Source organism: Watersipora subatra, chromosome 4 (assembly GCF_963576615.1).
Source record: "Watersipora subatra chromosome 4, tzWatSuba1.1, whole genome shotgun sequence".
Lineage (NCBI taxonomy): Eukaryota > Metazoa > Bryozoa > Gymnolaemata > Cheilostomatida > Watersiporidae > Watersipora > Watersipora subatra.
The window spans coordinates 33,780,232-33,799,420 of NC_088711.1; the positions used below are offsets into that span (position 1 = coordinate 33,780,232).

General features: G+C 35.8%; 1 protein-coding gene across 1 annotated transcript; it reads right to left on the reverse strand.

The window, feature by feature from the left end:
- Positions 1-29: 29 nt before the first annotated feature.
- LOC137392791 (COP9 signalosome complex subunit 5-like) lies at positions 30-19,184 on the reverse strand. Its single transcript, XM_068079117.1, has 9 exons — positions 19,043-19,184; positions 11,203-11,318; positions 10,871-10,989; positions 10,592-10,720; positions 10,247-10,312; positions 10,065-10,134; positions 9,756-9,883; positions 8,966-9,108; positions 30-564 (listed from the first exon to the last, which is right to left on the reverse strand). Exons 1-9 carry the CDS (start codon positions 19,174-19,176, stop codon positions 423-425), a joined length of 1,047 nt encoding a protein of 348 aa, XP_067935218.1. The 5' UTR covers positions 19,177-19,184; the 3' UTR covers positions 30-422.
- Positions 19,185-19,189: the final 5 nt, after the last annotated feature.

Below are 19,189 nucleotides of genomic sequence, written 5' to 3' on the forward strand. Positions count from 1 at the left end.
CCGATGACAATAATAAAACCGACCAAATGGAACTTGGCAAATCTAATTGTATTTATTTTAGAGAACATATAGCAGAGTATTGTATTTACAAGTTTGTCAGAGGCTTTAGGAATATGGAAGCTTTCAACAAGAGTAACCACTCAGAGTTTTACATTCATAGTAGCTACACTGCAACCGCTGGTCAACATCATTGTCCAAACATGGCTCGACTTGAGGTTTACACCAGCTGGTCACTATACTATGCTGATAACAAAAGCGGGCAAGCTTTCTTCTCCGATTATAAGAATGACCGCATTGACTGCATTCACTAGCTGCATTCACTAGCGTCAGTACTAGCTAGTAGAGTAATTAATTACTAGCTCGTACTACTAGTGCACAGCTCAGAGTTGGGTGAAAAAAGCGACTAGCTGTCATCCAGGACTTCAGTTGCTGACTGTAGCTAGATCGGTTGTACCGGCAGCTTCCTCCGCTGCTGTCGTGCTGACTACAGTAACATGATTGAATATCTTGTCTTTGAGTACTTGACTCATCAGCCCGTGTACAGCTTCTATCGTAATCTTAGATCTAAAAAATCAATATTAACAAAAACATGTTAGCACGAACCTTACAAGTTACCTTTTTATGAAAAGTTTGTGCATTAAAATTGTCAAAGAAGCTTTTGCAAACTTGTAGATTCTAATGACCAGCCTTGCTATAGCATGCAAATATTCGGTAAGTTTATCATGCATTTAGAAAATGGGGAAATATAACGGCAACAGCCTAAGTGTTGGCCTAAAAATTGCAGAGCCACCTTGTAACAGGCCAAACATGTAGAAATGACAAATGCAAGTGTCCCACAAGAAAGAACCCACCAGTACTTCTGCTCACTAAGAATTAACAAATCACCATAACCAAGTTGATCTCTACACAGAACAGTCTTCATCTTATCATTCGAGAGATTGTCTTATTAGTAGGGATATTCTAGAGGCCAAAGACTACACAGTAGTGTGATGTTCTCATTGGTCAACCCATTTTACAGTAATTTCTCACTTTTCACGGTCATTCGGGACCGGCGCTTCCCGTGATAAGTGAAAACCCGTGAAATAAAAACTAATAAAGTAAAGTTTTCATTAATTGGCATGATAGACAATCTCAAGAGTGGGAATTTGAGAAACCTGATGAAGGGTGTCACAAGCGAACTGCTGCGACTGCTACTACAACGATGCTCATGGAGGGATCTCGCTATACCAGAGTATGAGAGAGATTCTTATATTTTATGCATTTTATTTTCTTTATCTTTTGTTCATTTTCGGTAATTTTTTTAATAAATAAATTTTTTTAATGAATACTTTTAATCCCGTGAAGTGCTGAAGTCTTGAAAGGTTAACCATAGAGTAGGGAGGAATTACTGTATTTGGAAGTATTACACCCACTATATAGTTTATATAGTTGGTGTAATAGCTGGTTTATAGCTCCAATCTAAAGCATGCGAGCAATGTCCTCGATATATCAGTATTCAATAGATCTTGGTATCACTGACATTCTTCAGTAAGTGAGACAGTGTCATATAACCACTCGCAAGAGCATTTGGTAGAACAAATGTCAATTGAAATAATAAAACCTCGGTATATCCTTAGTAGCGCAGAGATTCCTTGCTCAGAATGCCAAAAATGTGCCAGGTCGACTAACAAATGAAAAGTTCTCACACAAACAAGTCAATCAATAGTTGGGCAACATGCTACCAAAAGATTGCATCAGCGTTGCATAGCTAGGACTGACAGGATATAAAGGCAGGCAAATCACCCAGCTGCAACGTGCCGGGAGCTGAACGTCCATCTGTAAAGCCGAATGCGATGCCTCAACCTGCCTCAACTTGCCTCACCAGCGTTTCATGTCAACTGTTAAGTCCAATGAAATAATGCAAAAGGAACCTGCCTCAAATACAAAGCTGTATGTATATGAGTAAGGAGGCAGTCAGCAACTCATAGCAAATAGAGATGACTGAACATCGGAGATGACCCGTGGCACACATAACATGCAGCAGAGATGCACCTAGTGTCCCTGCCTAACATGGCAAGACATTTACATTTAGGCTCTCCTAGGGCCTGCTTATGGGAATTCTGCTAACTCAAATATTTGCTCAATAACTATAGGAGGGAGTGGGAGCACTGAGAATCGAGCGCCATTGGGAATAGCCAGCGATCAAACCTTGGAAAGTCTCGGAGCGTTACCCCAGCTGTTCTATATTTACCAAGCACTGCAGCAGCTGAAGGAAAATGCATGAGCGTCTGACAATGGCGTGTGCCTGACTATAATTGGCTGCCAGTGAAGCCTGTGCATACTATGAAATATGATCACAGTATATGATACTAACACAAAAAACTCATCTCTCTAAGAGATATCAGATAGAAGGCAGCAAATACATCGCTTGCATAACGTAGTGAGTGAATAACTTACTCAGCAATACGGAGGGCAGCCGATGCATTGACTTATCATGCCAAAGAAAAGCTTTAGACTTTAGATTGGATGTTAATAAACTATCCACTGGAGGTTATTAACACGGCAAAGGCCAACACCCATTCAGTCTTCTCTACAGGTTATAACACAAGACAATGTCACAAGTCCCAGTTTAGCGGATGAGCAGACAAGCTTTGAGAAAAAAATGGCCACCTACTGTTCCAGCATACATCAGTTACAGAAAAAGCTCACGACACCTGCTAAATACTGAACAAAGAATTTCAGTTTTTTCTTGCACCGGTACAACTAACTAAACGACCTTGATGACACTCTAAATGACCTCAATAGGTTTTTAGCCGATTACTTGCTAGTACGCAGTCTAAACAGCAGTCTAAACATTCTACGCAGCCAGCGTTGCTCGGTAATGTGAATTAGTGCCAGCAGCATTCCTTCATGAAGCCAACAACGATTTCATCAGCTCCAGCTTGGTTAGAAATCAATTTATTGCGATTAAAAGAGCTCCTTGATTTAGTGAAAGAATTCTGAAACAGCGAATAAAGAGGGAATGTAAATAGCGGCAGCAAGTACTATTTAATGTACATTCCTGGGCTGGCTCCCCTTGAAATCTATACATATTGTAAACCAATAATACTTAGGTGAGGTTTAACCTAAGTGATAATCTCACCTGTCAAGGCTGTCAGCGTGCACACAAGCTGACATTTAATCCAACAATTAATAAACAAACGTCTCACTAGCTTACCAAATGCTCAGCAAAAGCCTTTTTATTTTAACAGGTATAGATAACAGTTTGGTACACAAGGCGAGAACGTACCTTCAAACATCACCGCTTTTTCAATTCTAAAATACCAATTTGAGAATTATCTTTTCATTTTAACATCATTAGAAAAGAACAGACAACTCATTAATTTGTGGTTTATTACTTTTTAATCTTCGAATCTTATTATTCTACGATGTTCTGAGTTCACATGAATACTGGGCCAACCTGAAATTCTAATAATCTTATGGTTTGAACATTTCCTATGGTTTGAGCCATTTCCTTTTCTCTAATAGTGAAAGTTTTCATTTTGAGATTTTGTCGATATCTTTTCATAATCATCAAAAACCGAAAGAGTGGCAAGTGGGTAAAAAAATGATACTGATAATCACTGGTGATCAAATGAACCCAAGCTGGTTGGGACAGGGCAAAGTCTTTTCTCATTGGTTATTGCAACAACATGATCCCTGAAAACCGATTATGAGTAATTTAAAATTCGGCTGTTGGTTTAGAAAGCTTCTTATTGGTTGATAATCAGAATAGTTCTGAACAATTGGCTGATACTCAGAATAATTCTGAACGATTGGCTGATAAAGTTTTTCAGTGAAACTGAGCTAATCGTTGATACCATTGTCACGGCAGACGGAGCAATTCATTTTAATAAAATTCGTATCTTTGGTTCAAGGATACCCAAAATGGCTTTGACTTACAAGAAAGGAAAGAAATGCAGCCATTCATAGAGTGGCGAAGTTGATACACCCATGCGGCAGATTTCTCTTACGCATTAAGATAAGAAATATCAGTTTATCACCTTTGAATATCTTAATTTCCCCTTTACCTATTTGTTAGTGCCAATTTACAAAGCATGTCGGACTTGTCAAAGAAGTTATCAACAATGCAAACTAATAATTTCCTAGATGATGTGTCCGATATAGCCATTAGACAATATGTCTGATATAACCATTAGACAATGCGTCTGATATATCCATTAGACAATGTGTCTGATATAACCACTAGACAATGTGTCTGATATATTCATTAGACAATGTGTCTGATATATCCATTAGACAAGGTGTCTGATATATTCATTAGACAAGATGTCTGATATAACCATTAGACAATATGTCTGATATAACCAATAGACAATGTGTCCGATATAACCATTAGACAATGTGTCTGATATATTCATTAGACAATGTGTCTGATATAACCATTAGACAATGTGTCTGATATATCCATTAGACAATGTGTCTGATATATCCATTAGACAAGGTGTCTGATATATTCATTAGACAAGATGTCTGATATAACCATTAGACAATATGTCTAATATAACCAATAGACAATGTGTCCGATATAACCATTAGACAATGTGTCTGATATATTCATTAGACAATGTGTCTGATATAACCATTAGACAATGTGTCTGATATATCCATTAGACAATGTGTCTGATATATCCATTAGACAAGGTGTCTGATATATTCATTAGACAAGATGTCTGATATAACCATTAGACAATATGTCTAATATAACCATTAGACAATGTGTCCGATATAACCATTAGACAATGTGTCTGATATATTCATTAGACAATGTGTCTGATATAACCATTAGACAATGTGTCTGATATAACCATTAGACAATGTGTCTGATATAACCATTAGACAATGTGTCTGATATAACCATTAGACAATGTGTCTGATATATCCATTGGACAATCCATCAGCAATGTTTCAATCAGCAAAAATACAATTGTAACAATATTTGGTAGAATAGAAAGTCTACAGCTATTTGACATGATAAGGTAAGTTTAACAAATGCACGCATCTATAAATATAAGAAGTTGGGTCTTTTTTCTAAAACTACGCAAAAATGCAATGGATACTTTAAAAAATTGTAAATATTTTCACCTTTCTCGTTACAAACTCTAAAATTAAAAAGTTACCTACCTTTGCCAAGGTCATTCAGCTGACTTTAGCATTTAACAATCTTAATAAAAGGGAAAGCGGTTTAAATCTGATCTGTTTGCATGGAATGAACTTCTGATTTAGATAGATCGTGTATACAAGCTTCCTTAGCAATGACCTTGGGTAGCTTCCTCAACAATGACCTCTGATGGCTTCCTAACAATGACCTTCGAAAGCTTCCTTAGTAATGACCTTAAATAGCTTCCTTAGCAACAACTGCTGATAGCTTCTTTAGCAATAACCTTTGCTAGCTTCCTTAGTAATCACCTTTGATAGCTTCATCAGCTACGACCATTGCTAGTCATAGCTATTACAGCAAACATCTACACTAGCATAGTGGCTGATTAAAAACAGTGTTGTGATAACCTTCGATGTTTTCAACTAGACTGTTAGTGAATTTTCATTGTCGGTTCCCGACAGACAGCCATATTACTGTAATGCACGTATCACACACCTAGGTGCGCATGTTGTAACATAGTTTTTTACCTTTCAGCAATTGTAATATGAAAGTTTTGCCCATTTTTAAAAACTTCAGAAAAATATGGTGAGCATAAAAGTGTGTGGGTCAGCAGCAAAAGTGTTAAAAAAGCTAAAATATTAGCTTCCTCTAAATGGTGTGTAAACATCTTAGTACCGACTACCATATCTACCGGTCTAACTGATTATGTCAATTGAACTAAGTAGAATAAGGTCTTTGTATCGGCACAGTTCCGTCGCTACCACACCGGAAACTAGTTACTAAGTAAAATATATGGCGAATTAAAGTGCCCCGAGTTTGCAACCTGACTTATATTTACAAACTCGAGTTGGTAAAAATAAGGTGCAATATACTGGTATTACGGTAGCATAACCATAGAGCTGGTTATATTAACAATGGTAAACTGACAGGCACCCGTTAGCTAATAGATATTAAACTATGTATGTACTGTAAAACTTCAACATGTTCAACAACTCGAGTTGAGAACATGGAACACGGGCCACTATAAGGCTTCATAAAAATAAGCAAGTAGCGTCTTTGAAAAGAATATGTGGCGAAACCGATTGCATCCCTAAAAGTCATGTACATTGTACAGTCAACGTTATCAAGTCATTATTGGTATCAATTTGTAGAAAGAAATTAACTGGTTCCATTTGATTAGTTGATTCAAGAAATAAACAAATGGTCGAGCTATGCAAAAGTACCTGTGATACAGCTCTCATTACACTTCATAAGTCCATCTATCAGACAAGATTCCAGCACAGGTGTCAATGGGGCTATGATGTATTCAATGTTCAGCAAATCATGTTTTGCATAATCTTACACAATATTATTTTATTATATAGTTTTTACAAGCAAACAAATTTTCATCTTGACATAAAGATGTTATTAAAAATATCCATCCAAGCCGTGGCCACTCACATAGTTTCAGCTCATACAATAGGACAAATTCATCTACTGCAGCAAACTCAAACAAAGCGTCATGGCTTATGCAGCACACATTCAAGTCTCTCTTTCCCATTTATGGCAGTTTCCACACTGACAAAGCCGCTTCACTGGTGGGATCACATAAACATCCTGTAATAAATAAAACAAGTGCAATAAATATATATCATTCATAGGAATGTCATTCTAACGCATATCTACTGAAAGCTTTTAAATTGGGAGTTAGATAGACTGCGAGTGTAATTTTAAAAATAAATATATTTTTAACAGAAGCATAAGTACGCCAAGCCAACGATTCGAAGCTTTGGTTCTAGAAGTTAAAGATGTGCATTGATCAATCGATTTTCCTCCTTTTCTACAAGTGAGAAGTGAACATCTAAAGTCTAATCATAAATCTAATTTACTAGGTAAAACTGTGAAAGAAAATTCAAAGCAAATATAGCTAGGCGAAACGATAAAAAATTATAAAATGATGATTGGTCATAGCAACAAGTTATAATTCTATTAATTAGTAAATGTATTCATGAGTACTAAAATTATTACCTTTAGTATATTCATCAATCTAAGCCATTGTATTGCTAGATGCTATGGATTAAAAAGAAGCCGTCAATAACTCACTGTGCATCCGTATCTCGCACACGCGCACAGGAAATTACATTATAGCCTCAAACAGGGAAATATAATCTGAATGTAATGATGATGATGATCTCTTATTGATTAAAAATAATACATGAACAAAAACAGAAAAATGCCCCTTTTTGAATGTAAAAACAACAGTATATCTATAATAGGAGACTCAAAGTGAAAGATAAATTTACCTCCATTCTCCTATCTTCCTCTGTAGCATAACGCTGCTAACGCCTGTCAAAGCTAACTATAGGTGTCTGTCCCAAACATTAACCACCTGATGCTCAGAAAACTCAGAGTCACCTTTGCAGGAACTGGAAGCATTTTTACAATTCTGTTGTTCGTCAATAAAACGTGTCAATTGAGTAATTCATTACAGTAACGATGTTAATGAATTTAGCAAATATCGATGTTGATACGATCTAATAATAGAGTAAAAGCCCTAGCTATGAGATCACAGACAACGCGTTTTACTAGTATTAATATTTATTACGACCTATATAAAAATTTTGTGCAGATGATTGGCTAATGAAGCGATCTTATATTTATCGCCCGTGGACTCTTTTTAGATGTATCACTCGTTACATCATGAATGAAGCACCCACTGGAATGCGAGTTTTTTAAAAGAGGCCTCATTCAAATGCATATATCTCTGGACAGGGTTAGTCTACAAAGACAAAAATGACATCAAATCGTAGCTGATGTTTTAGCCTTTTGTTGGTCTTAATTTCATTAAATCGACCTTTTCGACGCAACCACATCTTTAATATCGATATGTTACCAAAAACAAACTTTGCTGCTGTAAGTATTCTGTGGCCAGCTGCCCTTTCACTAGCTGGTGTGTATGATATGCAAGGGTTTTTCATTTCAACTAATGATGTCAACTAATATCCAAATGAATCAAAACACTTTTTATCTATTAATCTCTTTAGAAGTCAAGAGATACTGAAGAACCAAAACAACAGTGAAAGTATGCCAGGCCACCAGTGCATCAACAGTGAGAACATCAACAGTAAGAATACTGTCTCTACCTTCCTCATACAATAATGTAAGAAAGATCATTCACCTGAATAAACATGGAGACACTTTTTAATGAAATGTGCAAGCACTGCCTGTCAAGTTAATCACAATAATATATAAACTATAGATGCTTGAAAGGTCAGCACCTTGAAAGAACAAGGACAGATTGCACCAGACTATCGAATACCGTTATACTTGAAATCTCCGCTGCATCATCAAAGCAGCGAACACAATGAGATATCAAGAGCTCTTGTCGAGTGAAAAATTACAAAAAGGACGATAAGCCCAAAAAGGTCTACTAATGCCGCTCAACTTGATCGTATATAAATCAGCATCAATAAAAGACTCCCTTGAAATTATTCTCAGTTTAGCATGGTTCAATTTGAGACGACTTCAAATAATGTAAAAATCTTTTGATAAAACAGAAACATTGACTGCCTTGGCAAGATTTGGCATGCTACGGTTCTGCAACATATGATCAGTGCTAGAAACCAACACAGCTACAAAACGATAAAGCAAAAAAACACTATCCAGAGCATTAGGCGTAGTTAGGAGGTGACAACATTTAAACCAACCATGAGAATGCATTCTTGTCCTTTGAACTCGCATAAAACAATCTGGTATCATCGAATCACACTTGCTATAACTGTATCCCATGAGACTGGCCAGTGTGTACACCCCTAGTTTTAGCATTGCATGAGGAAATCGACTAACCCATCCTTGCAGGCTTTGGATAATTTGTCCTCCTTATCAGCACTCCCACTGTCAATGGCATACCTTGATCTGTTCACCTGGCTTTCAGCTAACTCTAGCTTCTCAGACAAATCATTGATCTGCCCTGACATGTAAGCTGCATTCTAAAACCATGTTCTAAACTTCAGCATGCATATGTGTTCAAGCAGTATTCATACTAACTGTGAGGAGATTAGATGAACTGAGAGTGTTCAACCAGTATTCATACTCACTGTGAGGAGATTAGATGAACTGAGAGTATTCAACCAGTATTCATACTCACTGTGTGGAGATTAGATGAACTGGGAGTATTCAACCAGTATTCATACTCACTGTGAGGAGATTAGATGAACTGAGAGTATTCAACCAGTATTCATACTCACTGTGAGGAGATTATATGAACTGGGAGTATTCAACCAGTATTCATATTCACTGTGAGGAGATTAGATGAACTGAGAGTATTCAACCAGTATTCATACCTACTGTGTGAAGATTAGATGAACTGAGAGTATTCAACCAGTATTCATGCTCACTGTGAGGAGATTAGATGAACTGAGAGTATTCATACCTACTGTGTGAAGATTAGATGAACTGAGAGTATTCAACCAGTATTCATACTCACTGTGAGGAGATTAGATGAACTGAGAGCATTCAATCAGTATTCATAATCACTGTGTGGCGATTAGATGAACTGGGAGTATTCAACCAGTATTCATACTCACTGTGAGGAGATTAGATGAACTGAGAGTATTCAACCAGTATTCATACTCACTGTGAGGAGATTTGATGAACTGAGAGTGTTCACCCAGTACTTGTTCCATAAAGTATTCAGTATATGTCTGTCTAATTCTGACTTGAAGTATGACACTTCTAGTGAATAGTAGGCTTTGCAATGTACACCTGTTACAAAAATGTCTAATTACTTGTTTTAATATATCCCATAAGTTACGATGTTTCAATGACAGCACTCTATATAGCTCATGGCATAAACTTAGCCAGATCACAGGTTGCATAACTAATATAATTATCAGTACATCACACACTGTGCAAGGCAATTGATATGACAGCAATTTGTACTAACCAAAGTCTTCTATTTTGTTGAGAGGAATTGTTTGGTACTCTGAAGGTTCCTCATCAGGCGGTTTATAACCCTACAACCAGTAACATAACCTGCATCCATATATTCACATTCTTGTTTTGCACGCAGGAAAGATCAAATAAATAGACACGAGGGTTTGCGGACACAGTAACTAGACAACTAACCTTGGGATATGTTCGGAAAGCTCCAATAGTAACCTTTCCTGCAGAAATGGTCCGTACTGGATCAATCTACAATCGATATTCTAACAATTCACTCTAAAACAACATCTGTTGACCAGTGTTGTCTTCTTACAGGTGCATGACAAGACAAGTTTTCTTTCAAATAATTACATTCGATTACTATGTTAAAAATCATGGAAAATAAAAGATTTGTCTCTCCACATACCTATGAGAGGACAACACCGAGCATTATCAAAGTATACACGCGGCATTATAATAATCATAATCAAATTGAACAGTTGCTAAACAGTAAAATCAATGACAAACCATTGACTGGCGATGACTCACCACAATAGCAACAAAAGGCTCTTGATACTGTTGGTTAGTCATCTGTGTTGACACATCGATTCCCGAAAGCCAACACCCATAGCCTGGGTGACTGTGGTACCAGCCTAGTACATTCTCCAAACGACCAACCTAAGCAGCAGAAAAGAATCACAGCCTATGTACTCGCTAATATTTAAATCGCTGCAATTCGGCATTAACAATCTCAAACTAAAATTTTTACACTCTAACCAAAGCAGAGGGCCTTTCCTAATAAATGAGTTTTCTGATTTACGGACGTACTTGGTTGGCAGAATCCATATAGGCTGTCATATACTCATAGGCTTGTTCATGGGCATTAACTCTCGTTTCAGTCCCTTCCACTGGCAAGGCAAAGCTATCCATTACTACCATAACATTTCCTACAATTATAGTTTATAGTGAACTTTAAGGGAATAGAAGAGCTGGCTGGTATACATCAGAGTCAAAGCTGTCTGAAATTAATAGATTATGAAGAACGAGGATAAAACGATATATTTGAAACAAGCCTGAATGGGCTGCAACTGCAAGTACAGCTTATTAATTAAACACCAAGTACATATATGTCAAAGATTGTTGCATGTTTTGAAACCTACCATCAACCTTCCCTACCATCAGGCCCATCACCTCTAGATTTCCACCAGACCGCGCGTGCATCACCATCTTCAGTAAAGCGAGGGCCGACACTTTGATGTGTTTGAAATAATGCATGCTGCAAAATAAACACACACCAAATACATGTATAATGATTATTATCAAAATGTTGAGGCATGCTCAACAACACTCAAATACCATTTGCTACTAAAACGAGTTTAGACCACACAAGATGAGCATGTTTGAGACAAACTTAAAATTTATGAATCAACAATAAAAGTCAAACAGCTAAATAAGCCAAAGAGCAATGTTACATGTAGATTCTCTTTGGTTATTGTAACTATAGCTTTGTATAATATACTACATTCTCGCTAGCAATGTTAGATTTTCTTAAGCTACATTTAGACAATGCTTGTATAATATACCACAATCTAGCTAGCGAGCATATATACAAACATACGCTTGTATAATATACCACAATCTAGCGAGCATATATACAAACATACGCTTGTATAATATACCACAATCTAGCGAGCATATATACAAACATACGCTTGTATAATATACCACAATCTAGCGAGCATATATACAAACATACGCTTGTATAATATACCACAATCTAGCGAGCATATATACAAACATACGCTTGTATAATATACCACAATCTAGCGAGCATATATACAAACATACGCTTGTATAATATACCACAATCTAGCGAGCATATATACAAACATACGCTTGTATAATATACCACAATCTAGCGAGCATATATACAAACATATGCTTGTATAATATACCACAATCTAGCGAGCATATATACAAACATATGCTTGTATAATATACCACAATCTAGCGAGCATATATACAAACATATGCTTGTATAATATACCACAATCTAGCGAGCATATATACAAACATATGCTTGTATAATATACCACAATCTAGCGAGCATATATACAAACATATGCTTGTATAATATACCACAATCTAGCGAGCATATATACAAACATATGCTTGTATAATATACCACAATCTAGCGAGCATATATACAAACATATGCTTGTATAATATACCACAATCTAGCGAGCATATATACAAACATATGCTTGTATAATATACCACAATCTAGCGAGCATATATACAAACATATGCTTGTATAATATACCACAATCTAGCGAGCATATATACAAACATATGCTTGTATAATATACCACAATCTAGCGAGCATATATACAAACATATGCTTGTATAATATACCACAATCTAGCGAGCATATATACAAACATATGCTTGTATAATATACCACAATCTAGCGAGCATATATACAAACATATGCTTGTATAATATACCACAATCTAGCGAGCATATATACAAACATATGCTTGTATAATATACCACAATCTAGCGAGCATATATACAAACATATGCTTGTATAATATACCACAATCTAGCGAGCATATATACAAACATACGCTTGTATAATATACCACAATCTAGCGAGCATATATACAAACATACGCTTGTATAATATACCACAATCTAGCGAGCATATATACAAACATACGCTTGTATAATATACCACAATCTAGCGAGCATATATACAAACATACGCTTGTATAATATACCACAATCTAGCGAGCATATATACAAACATATGCTTGTATAATATACCACAATCTAGCGAGCATATATACAAACATATGCTTGTATAATATACCACAATCTAGCGAGCATATATACAAACATATGCTTGTATAATATACCACAATCTAGCGAGCATATATACAAACATATGCTTGTATAATATACCACAATCTAGCGAGCATATATACAAACATATGCTTGTATAATATACCACAATCTAGCGAGCATATATACAAACATATGCTTGTATAATATACCACAATCTAGCGAGCATATATACAAACATATGCTTGTATAATATACCACAATCTAGCGAGCATATATACAAACATATGCTTGTATAATATACCACAATCTAGCGAGCATATATACAAACATATGCTTGTATAATATACCACAATCTAGCGAGCATATAAAACTACATAGAAAAATACTCGTAAATAAAACACTCATAGAAAAATACTCGTAAATAAAACACTCATAGAAAAATACTCGTAAATAAAACACTCATAGAAAAATACTCGTAAATAAAACACTCATAGAAAAATACTCGTAAATAAAACACTCATAGAAAAATACTCGTAAATAAAACACTCATAGAAAAATACTCGTAAATAAAACACTCATAGAAAAATACTCGTAAATAAAACACTCATAGAAAAATACTCGTAAATAAAACACTCATAGAAAAATACTCGTAAATAAAACACTCATAGAAAAATACTCGTAAATAAAACACTCATAGAAAAATACTCGTAAATAAAATTAGATTAAGTCTAACAATTTTACATACTAATGAAGAAAATAGAATGCTGACTTACAGACATACGGAACAATGTCTATCTAAACAACTACCTTAGATCTACTGAGAACTCATACACAAACTATCAACAACTTTGATTGTGACTCTAAATTTATTAATTAGTAAATATTTTCCTAGATGCAGTTAAAAAAAAAGAATTGCTAGGCTAGAAATTCCCCTGTCATACAGCCCACGACCAAAGTGATATTGGAAAAAAGAAAGGGTACTGATGGTTGAGAAATGCAATATTAGCAGTCAAATGGCACTGCAGCGCAATAGGATAACTGCAATGGTAGCTGTAATGTACTGGTTGTGGGTGTTATTATATACAACAAAAAGCAATAATGAAAGGAAAAGATTATGTTTATATTTTTCCCCCTTATTATATTATTATATATATATTATTATATTAGAAGTAAAATGCACTGATATTATTAGAATAACCAATATTATTAATATAGCAATAGTAGAAAACCAATGCACAATTTTGTTTACATTTCAAAACGCCATAGCTAACAATATCAAGACGTTGTGATATTTATATAGATTTTTAGAAAATCTATTTAACAAAACTATTTAGAAAAAATATTAACAGTAACATATTACCCATCATAGATGTTGTTAGTGTGACTATTACACTTCAATAGTCATCCAAACTTTTAACTAAATATTGTAATAATCTCATAAGAATCGTTAGAAAAAAATATCATCGTCATTTCCTTTACTTTCACTGCTTTGGACATCAGTTAGAATACCAAAGTATTAAAAAGTTTCCAAAATGTCAGTTACTTTGAAATCGGCAAAAATGAAACGATTTCTGTACTTCTACATTAATTACAGAAACCTTCGGCAATTCGACAATGCTATAGACTGGTGAAATGTGCACGTTATTTTGTCGTGAAATGCGCACGGCTTAATGGTTCTATTCTCTGTCGCTCGGCGTTTCGTTTTCCTGTCTTAATTTTGATAAAAGTAAGGCTTGGCCAGATTTAATAACAATTTTCGGCCAAATTATTCTCTCTTTTTGTGTATAATCCGATCAGATGGGTAAGTTTTAAGATACTGTCGACAATTTACAAAGACTTGGTAACATATTTAAATAGGCTTATATGTGTTTTGTATCGTTATTATACTTTAATGAATCTAGAAAAACGATGGTTAAATTTGTTGATGAGATTTCGGTGCAAGGGTTTGCGACGTTGTTGATGAATAATTTTCGTAAGTTGTGTGCACATGCATTTATCAAAAAGACTCTCAAACATTCGATCCGCTCATTTGGTCGCAGGATAAGTCTCCGTGTTTGTCATTTGTTTGTAGGTCATTTGCGTTTGCAGCTTTAGGAATGAAAACTCCACTTTGCTGGGAAATTGAACTCTGAACCCCCAGATCTGAAGACAGGCATTCCATCCATTACACTACAAGTCCAACTGGCATTAGAATGGAATAATTGTGAATATACTTATGCACCTGCCAATCTTCAACGCTGATTGGTTAAATAGCACGCTTCATGCTTCAGCTAGCACGCTTGAAAATCATGATTGCGTGAGAGATCATAATGCAATCTTTTTTCACAACGCTGGCGTCAAGGGTACGAACACGGGTCTTATTCTAGTTTAATTACTCAAATATTTTTGAGTGAAGAAACTCGGCCAATTAAAAATAATATTTCTATGCAAAAAGCCTTTTTTATTACCTGTTAAATGCCGAGCACTTCGCAAATAAAACTATATAAAAGTAAAAAACAATAGACGGTGACTGCATAATTTTGATGATTGTGGAAAAACTTCACCTAGTATACAAAATTAGTCGAGTGTAAATAAAGTTTGCCTCTAAATAATATGTCAAAAAATAGCTCCCACCAACTAAAATAGCAGTGAGCATACAAATGTGGCTGTTACAAAACTAATAGGAATGCAGAAAAAATGTTGTAGGAAAAATGAGTGAACCAAAACAAAGAAAACTCAATGCCACCCTATGTGGGATTGAGAAGTTCCAGTTCCCTGTTTTAAAAAAAATGAGCAAATTTATAAAGCATGAACGGCTCAAAAAGTACAACACCCCAGTGATTGTTATAGGACAGGCATAAAAGTGGAAATGAATCAGGTGACCTAAGATATAGGCTACACTTATTCATTTGGCGTTCGATAATGATGTTCCAAAATAGAATTTCATGAAGCAAAACAGTTCATGAGCTATGAAGTCATCCGCCCTTGCCATTTCCTGATGAGTGTTCAGAGAACTTGCATTTGCCATAGAGCAACTTGAGGTTGATAGCCCTTCCTACCACCAGCAGTGGCCATTTTGGAAATTAGACCCAAACTTAGTGAAATTGGACATACCTAAAGCGTGGTTAAATTTAATAGTTCGATTAAAAAATACATGCTTTATGGAGGCCGTATTAAGTTCATATTTGGAGTCCAGTGTGTCGAACATTAGACCCCCTTGTGTTGTAAGACTTATTAAGGATTAAAAATCTAGTTTAGTTAACTTTGAGTTCCCAGAAAAAATATTGTTTAGGGTAGAGATGTCCTATCTTCTCTTCAAGAGATCAGTGCGAGGACTGGCACTTTTGCATTTCCAATGAGATGTTATCATATTTTTAGAAGGTAGGGTAAGTCCCCCTAAAAGCTTTTTTATTAATTTTTTCCAGCTCGTCAATCAATGATTTATCAAACGGACTCCATATTTCAGAAGCGTACTTCATTAAAGGCAAGCAAAAACTAAAATAGGAAATTCTTTTGGCGGAACATGAGACATTCTTTAGAATTCCCATTAACATATATAGTGTGGCATTCACCGTTAGGATTTTAATTCTAATATGGTCATTGTATAATAGGGATTGACACACTTTGACTCTTACGTATAAAAAGCTATCTGAATGTAATAGTGGATACCCTTCCAATGATAAGTTGTATGAGTAGTTATGGGTAGCACTGAAGTATGTGTGCATTTACCTACATATACTACAGATCAGTAACCAGTCTCTGACCCACTGTTCTATTCTATTTAATTAATATTGTAAAGTAATGCTATGGCACTGACAGACAATTGATCGATAAACAATTGCATCATTTGCATCATCAGTCTTATGTGGGTATTTTCACAGCTAATACACAATGGGTGGTCATTAATATACAACATATGGAGCGAAGGTCCCCCACATAGAACCCTGTGGAACACCTAATGTCACCCGAGTGGGCAGGTAGTAACAGTCTTTCAAAAAAATTTGAAGCTTCTATTAATAAGCCAGTGTTCCTTCCAGTTGACCAAATAGTCATTTAAACCATATCTTCATAACTTATATACCAATTTGCCATGAGGATGAATAGAAGGCTTTGCTAAAATCGAGTTAAATAACGTCAACAAGTTCTGGAGTTCTTAAAATGTGTCAGGTCTGTCAGAGTGTGTATCAACCGTGACTCACAGCTATGATTTTTCTGGAACCAACGCTGACACTCAGTCAGCAACTGATTATCGTCTATAAAAAAGGGTATTTCATGACCGATGATATGCTCCATAACTTCAGATGCAATACAAGTGTAGTAAAATTGCGCAAAAATTATAAAAAAGCTTTTCTACCGCTAAGGCGAAGGGACAACTCCCTATTAGATGTTGGTGGCCCTGAAAGGGCCGAGGATGGAAGCACGGGCAAAAACTGTACTAGTGAATTAATCTGGGCTTATGTTACTAACCACGTGATTCAAATTATGACATGGTTCATTGGCTAACGGAGAGTTAAGGACTGGAATAAATACAGGCCAAAATGTGCCCACTAAAAAATGATAAGGCACTTGTTGCCCTGGACTTGCAAGCATAAAAATCACCAAAAGTAGAGAAGAAATGTTCATTTGAATGTTTGTTTGTTATTAACTGTTTTCTCTTATTACATACGGTAATGTGTTACAAAATGTAGCCAAATGTTTATGCTCCAAATTTAACTGTAAATACCGTTTGTTCAGTTAAAAAACTACTGTCATTTGGACCTACAAGTTTCAACTACTCATAACCATCAATCATATGTTGAGTTGCTTCTGCTCACTTATATAAACAGTTGGTTTTGCGTTCGAGAGTCACTCGAAATTTAGTTAGCATAGTGAGATATACTACGATATTATAACAAAGTAAAATGCTCAAGTATAACACATCTTCTTTAGTAATTTGGACCAATGGGTTGCATTGGTATATATGGTTTGTTGTCGGCTGTGATATAAAGTCTGAACTATCGACTCTTGATGAAATTGTGCTAGTATATATAGTCTGCTATCGGCTGTAGTACAGAGACTGTGTATTGTTGGCTCTTGCATGACTTCCGCTAGTTCATACATAGTCTGTTATCAGTTGTAATATAATCTGAATTGGCAGCTCTTGCTGGAGTCGTGCCAGTATGTAAACGGTCTGCTATTAGATGTGATATAGGAAGTCTGTGTTATTGGCTTTTGCATGATTTGTGTTAGTTTATACATAGTCTGCTAACAGCTGTAATATAAAGAGTATGTATTGTCAGTCCTTGTTGAAGTTTTGCCGGTATATGCACACAGTCTGTTATTGGCTGTAATATAGAGTCTGAATTGTCAGCTCTTGATGGAGTTGCGCCGGTATATACAGTCTGCTATCAGATGTAATATAGAGAGTCTGAACTAATGGCTCATAAGCTGGTTGTGCCAGAGTGTGTGGTTAATTAGCGGAGGCCTCCCGACAACTATAACCAAACAGCAGTTCATGCTTGGACTGGCACGGAGATTACCCTGATTTACCTGCATCCGTACAGTCTCCAGCACCAGCAAAAGCTGTGAGTTGGGAAACATACATATTTTACTTTACCAGGAATATGGGTCTGTAATTCAAGGAATGCTTACGGTACTTCATTGAAAAATGGGTGCCACATTAGCTTGTCTCCAGTCTAATGGTATTTAACAAACGCAAAAACACCAAATTAGGAGATGATACAAAGTATTGTGGTTTCAACAAAGTCGCAATGATCGGGTCGGGACTGAACCCTTTTTATGATCGAATTCCTGTAGAATTTCATAACTCCAGGACCTGATATAGTAGTGCCAGTATGAGCATTATCATTAGCCAAGCAAATTAAAGCGTTAGAGATGGGGTTATTATCTGAGGTGATAACTGATTTAAAATTTTGAACAAATGATCGGACTATGTGTACGTTTGTTGCACAGCTGAGAAACACCATTCGAAGTTCGAACACCATACAACATTCGAAGTAAATTTTTATACTAGGCCTAACCACGAATTTTAGTTGCAGTGCATCAAACAATGAATTCAAAAAATTTTCAACCGTTTAAAATCCATTCATAGATATTTTTATTACGTGGTTGGTAATCAAATGGAACATGGGTACAACGTTTCAATCTTGGTATTCGGAAAATGATACATACTCTCTTTCCCATGGTTTAGCAGCTAATATGTCCTGTTGCTGCTTCTTATCATATTTGTATATATCATCATAATTTGCCACACTATCCATGTTATTTTCAAGTTCCCATGTTTTCTTTGCTGTTTCAGTATCCATTCTGCGTATTGGC

Excerpts from the sequence above, each read along its gene's own strand:
- LOC137392791 (XM_068079117.1), bottom strand. The coding sequence starts at position 19,176 with ATGGATACTGAAACAGCAAAGAAAACATGGGAACTTGAAAATAACATG. Across the intron at positions 11,319-19,042 it reads GCTAAACCATGGGAAAGAGA|CATGCATTATTTCAAACACA; the intron begins GTATGTATCATT and ends TTTATTTTGCAG. Across the intron at positions 10,135-10,246 it reads CTTTCCGAACATATCCCAAG|GGTTATAAACCGCCTGATGA; the intron begins GTTAGTTGTCTA and ends TACTGGTTGTAG.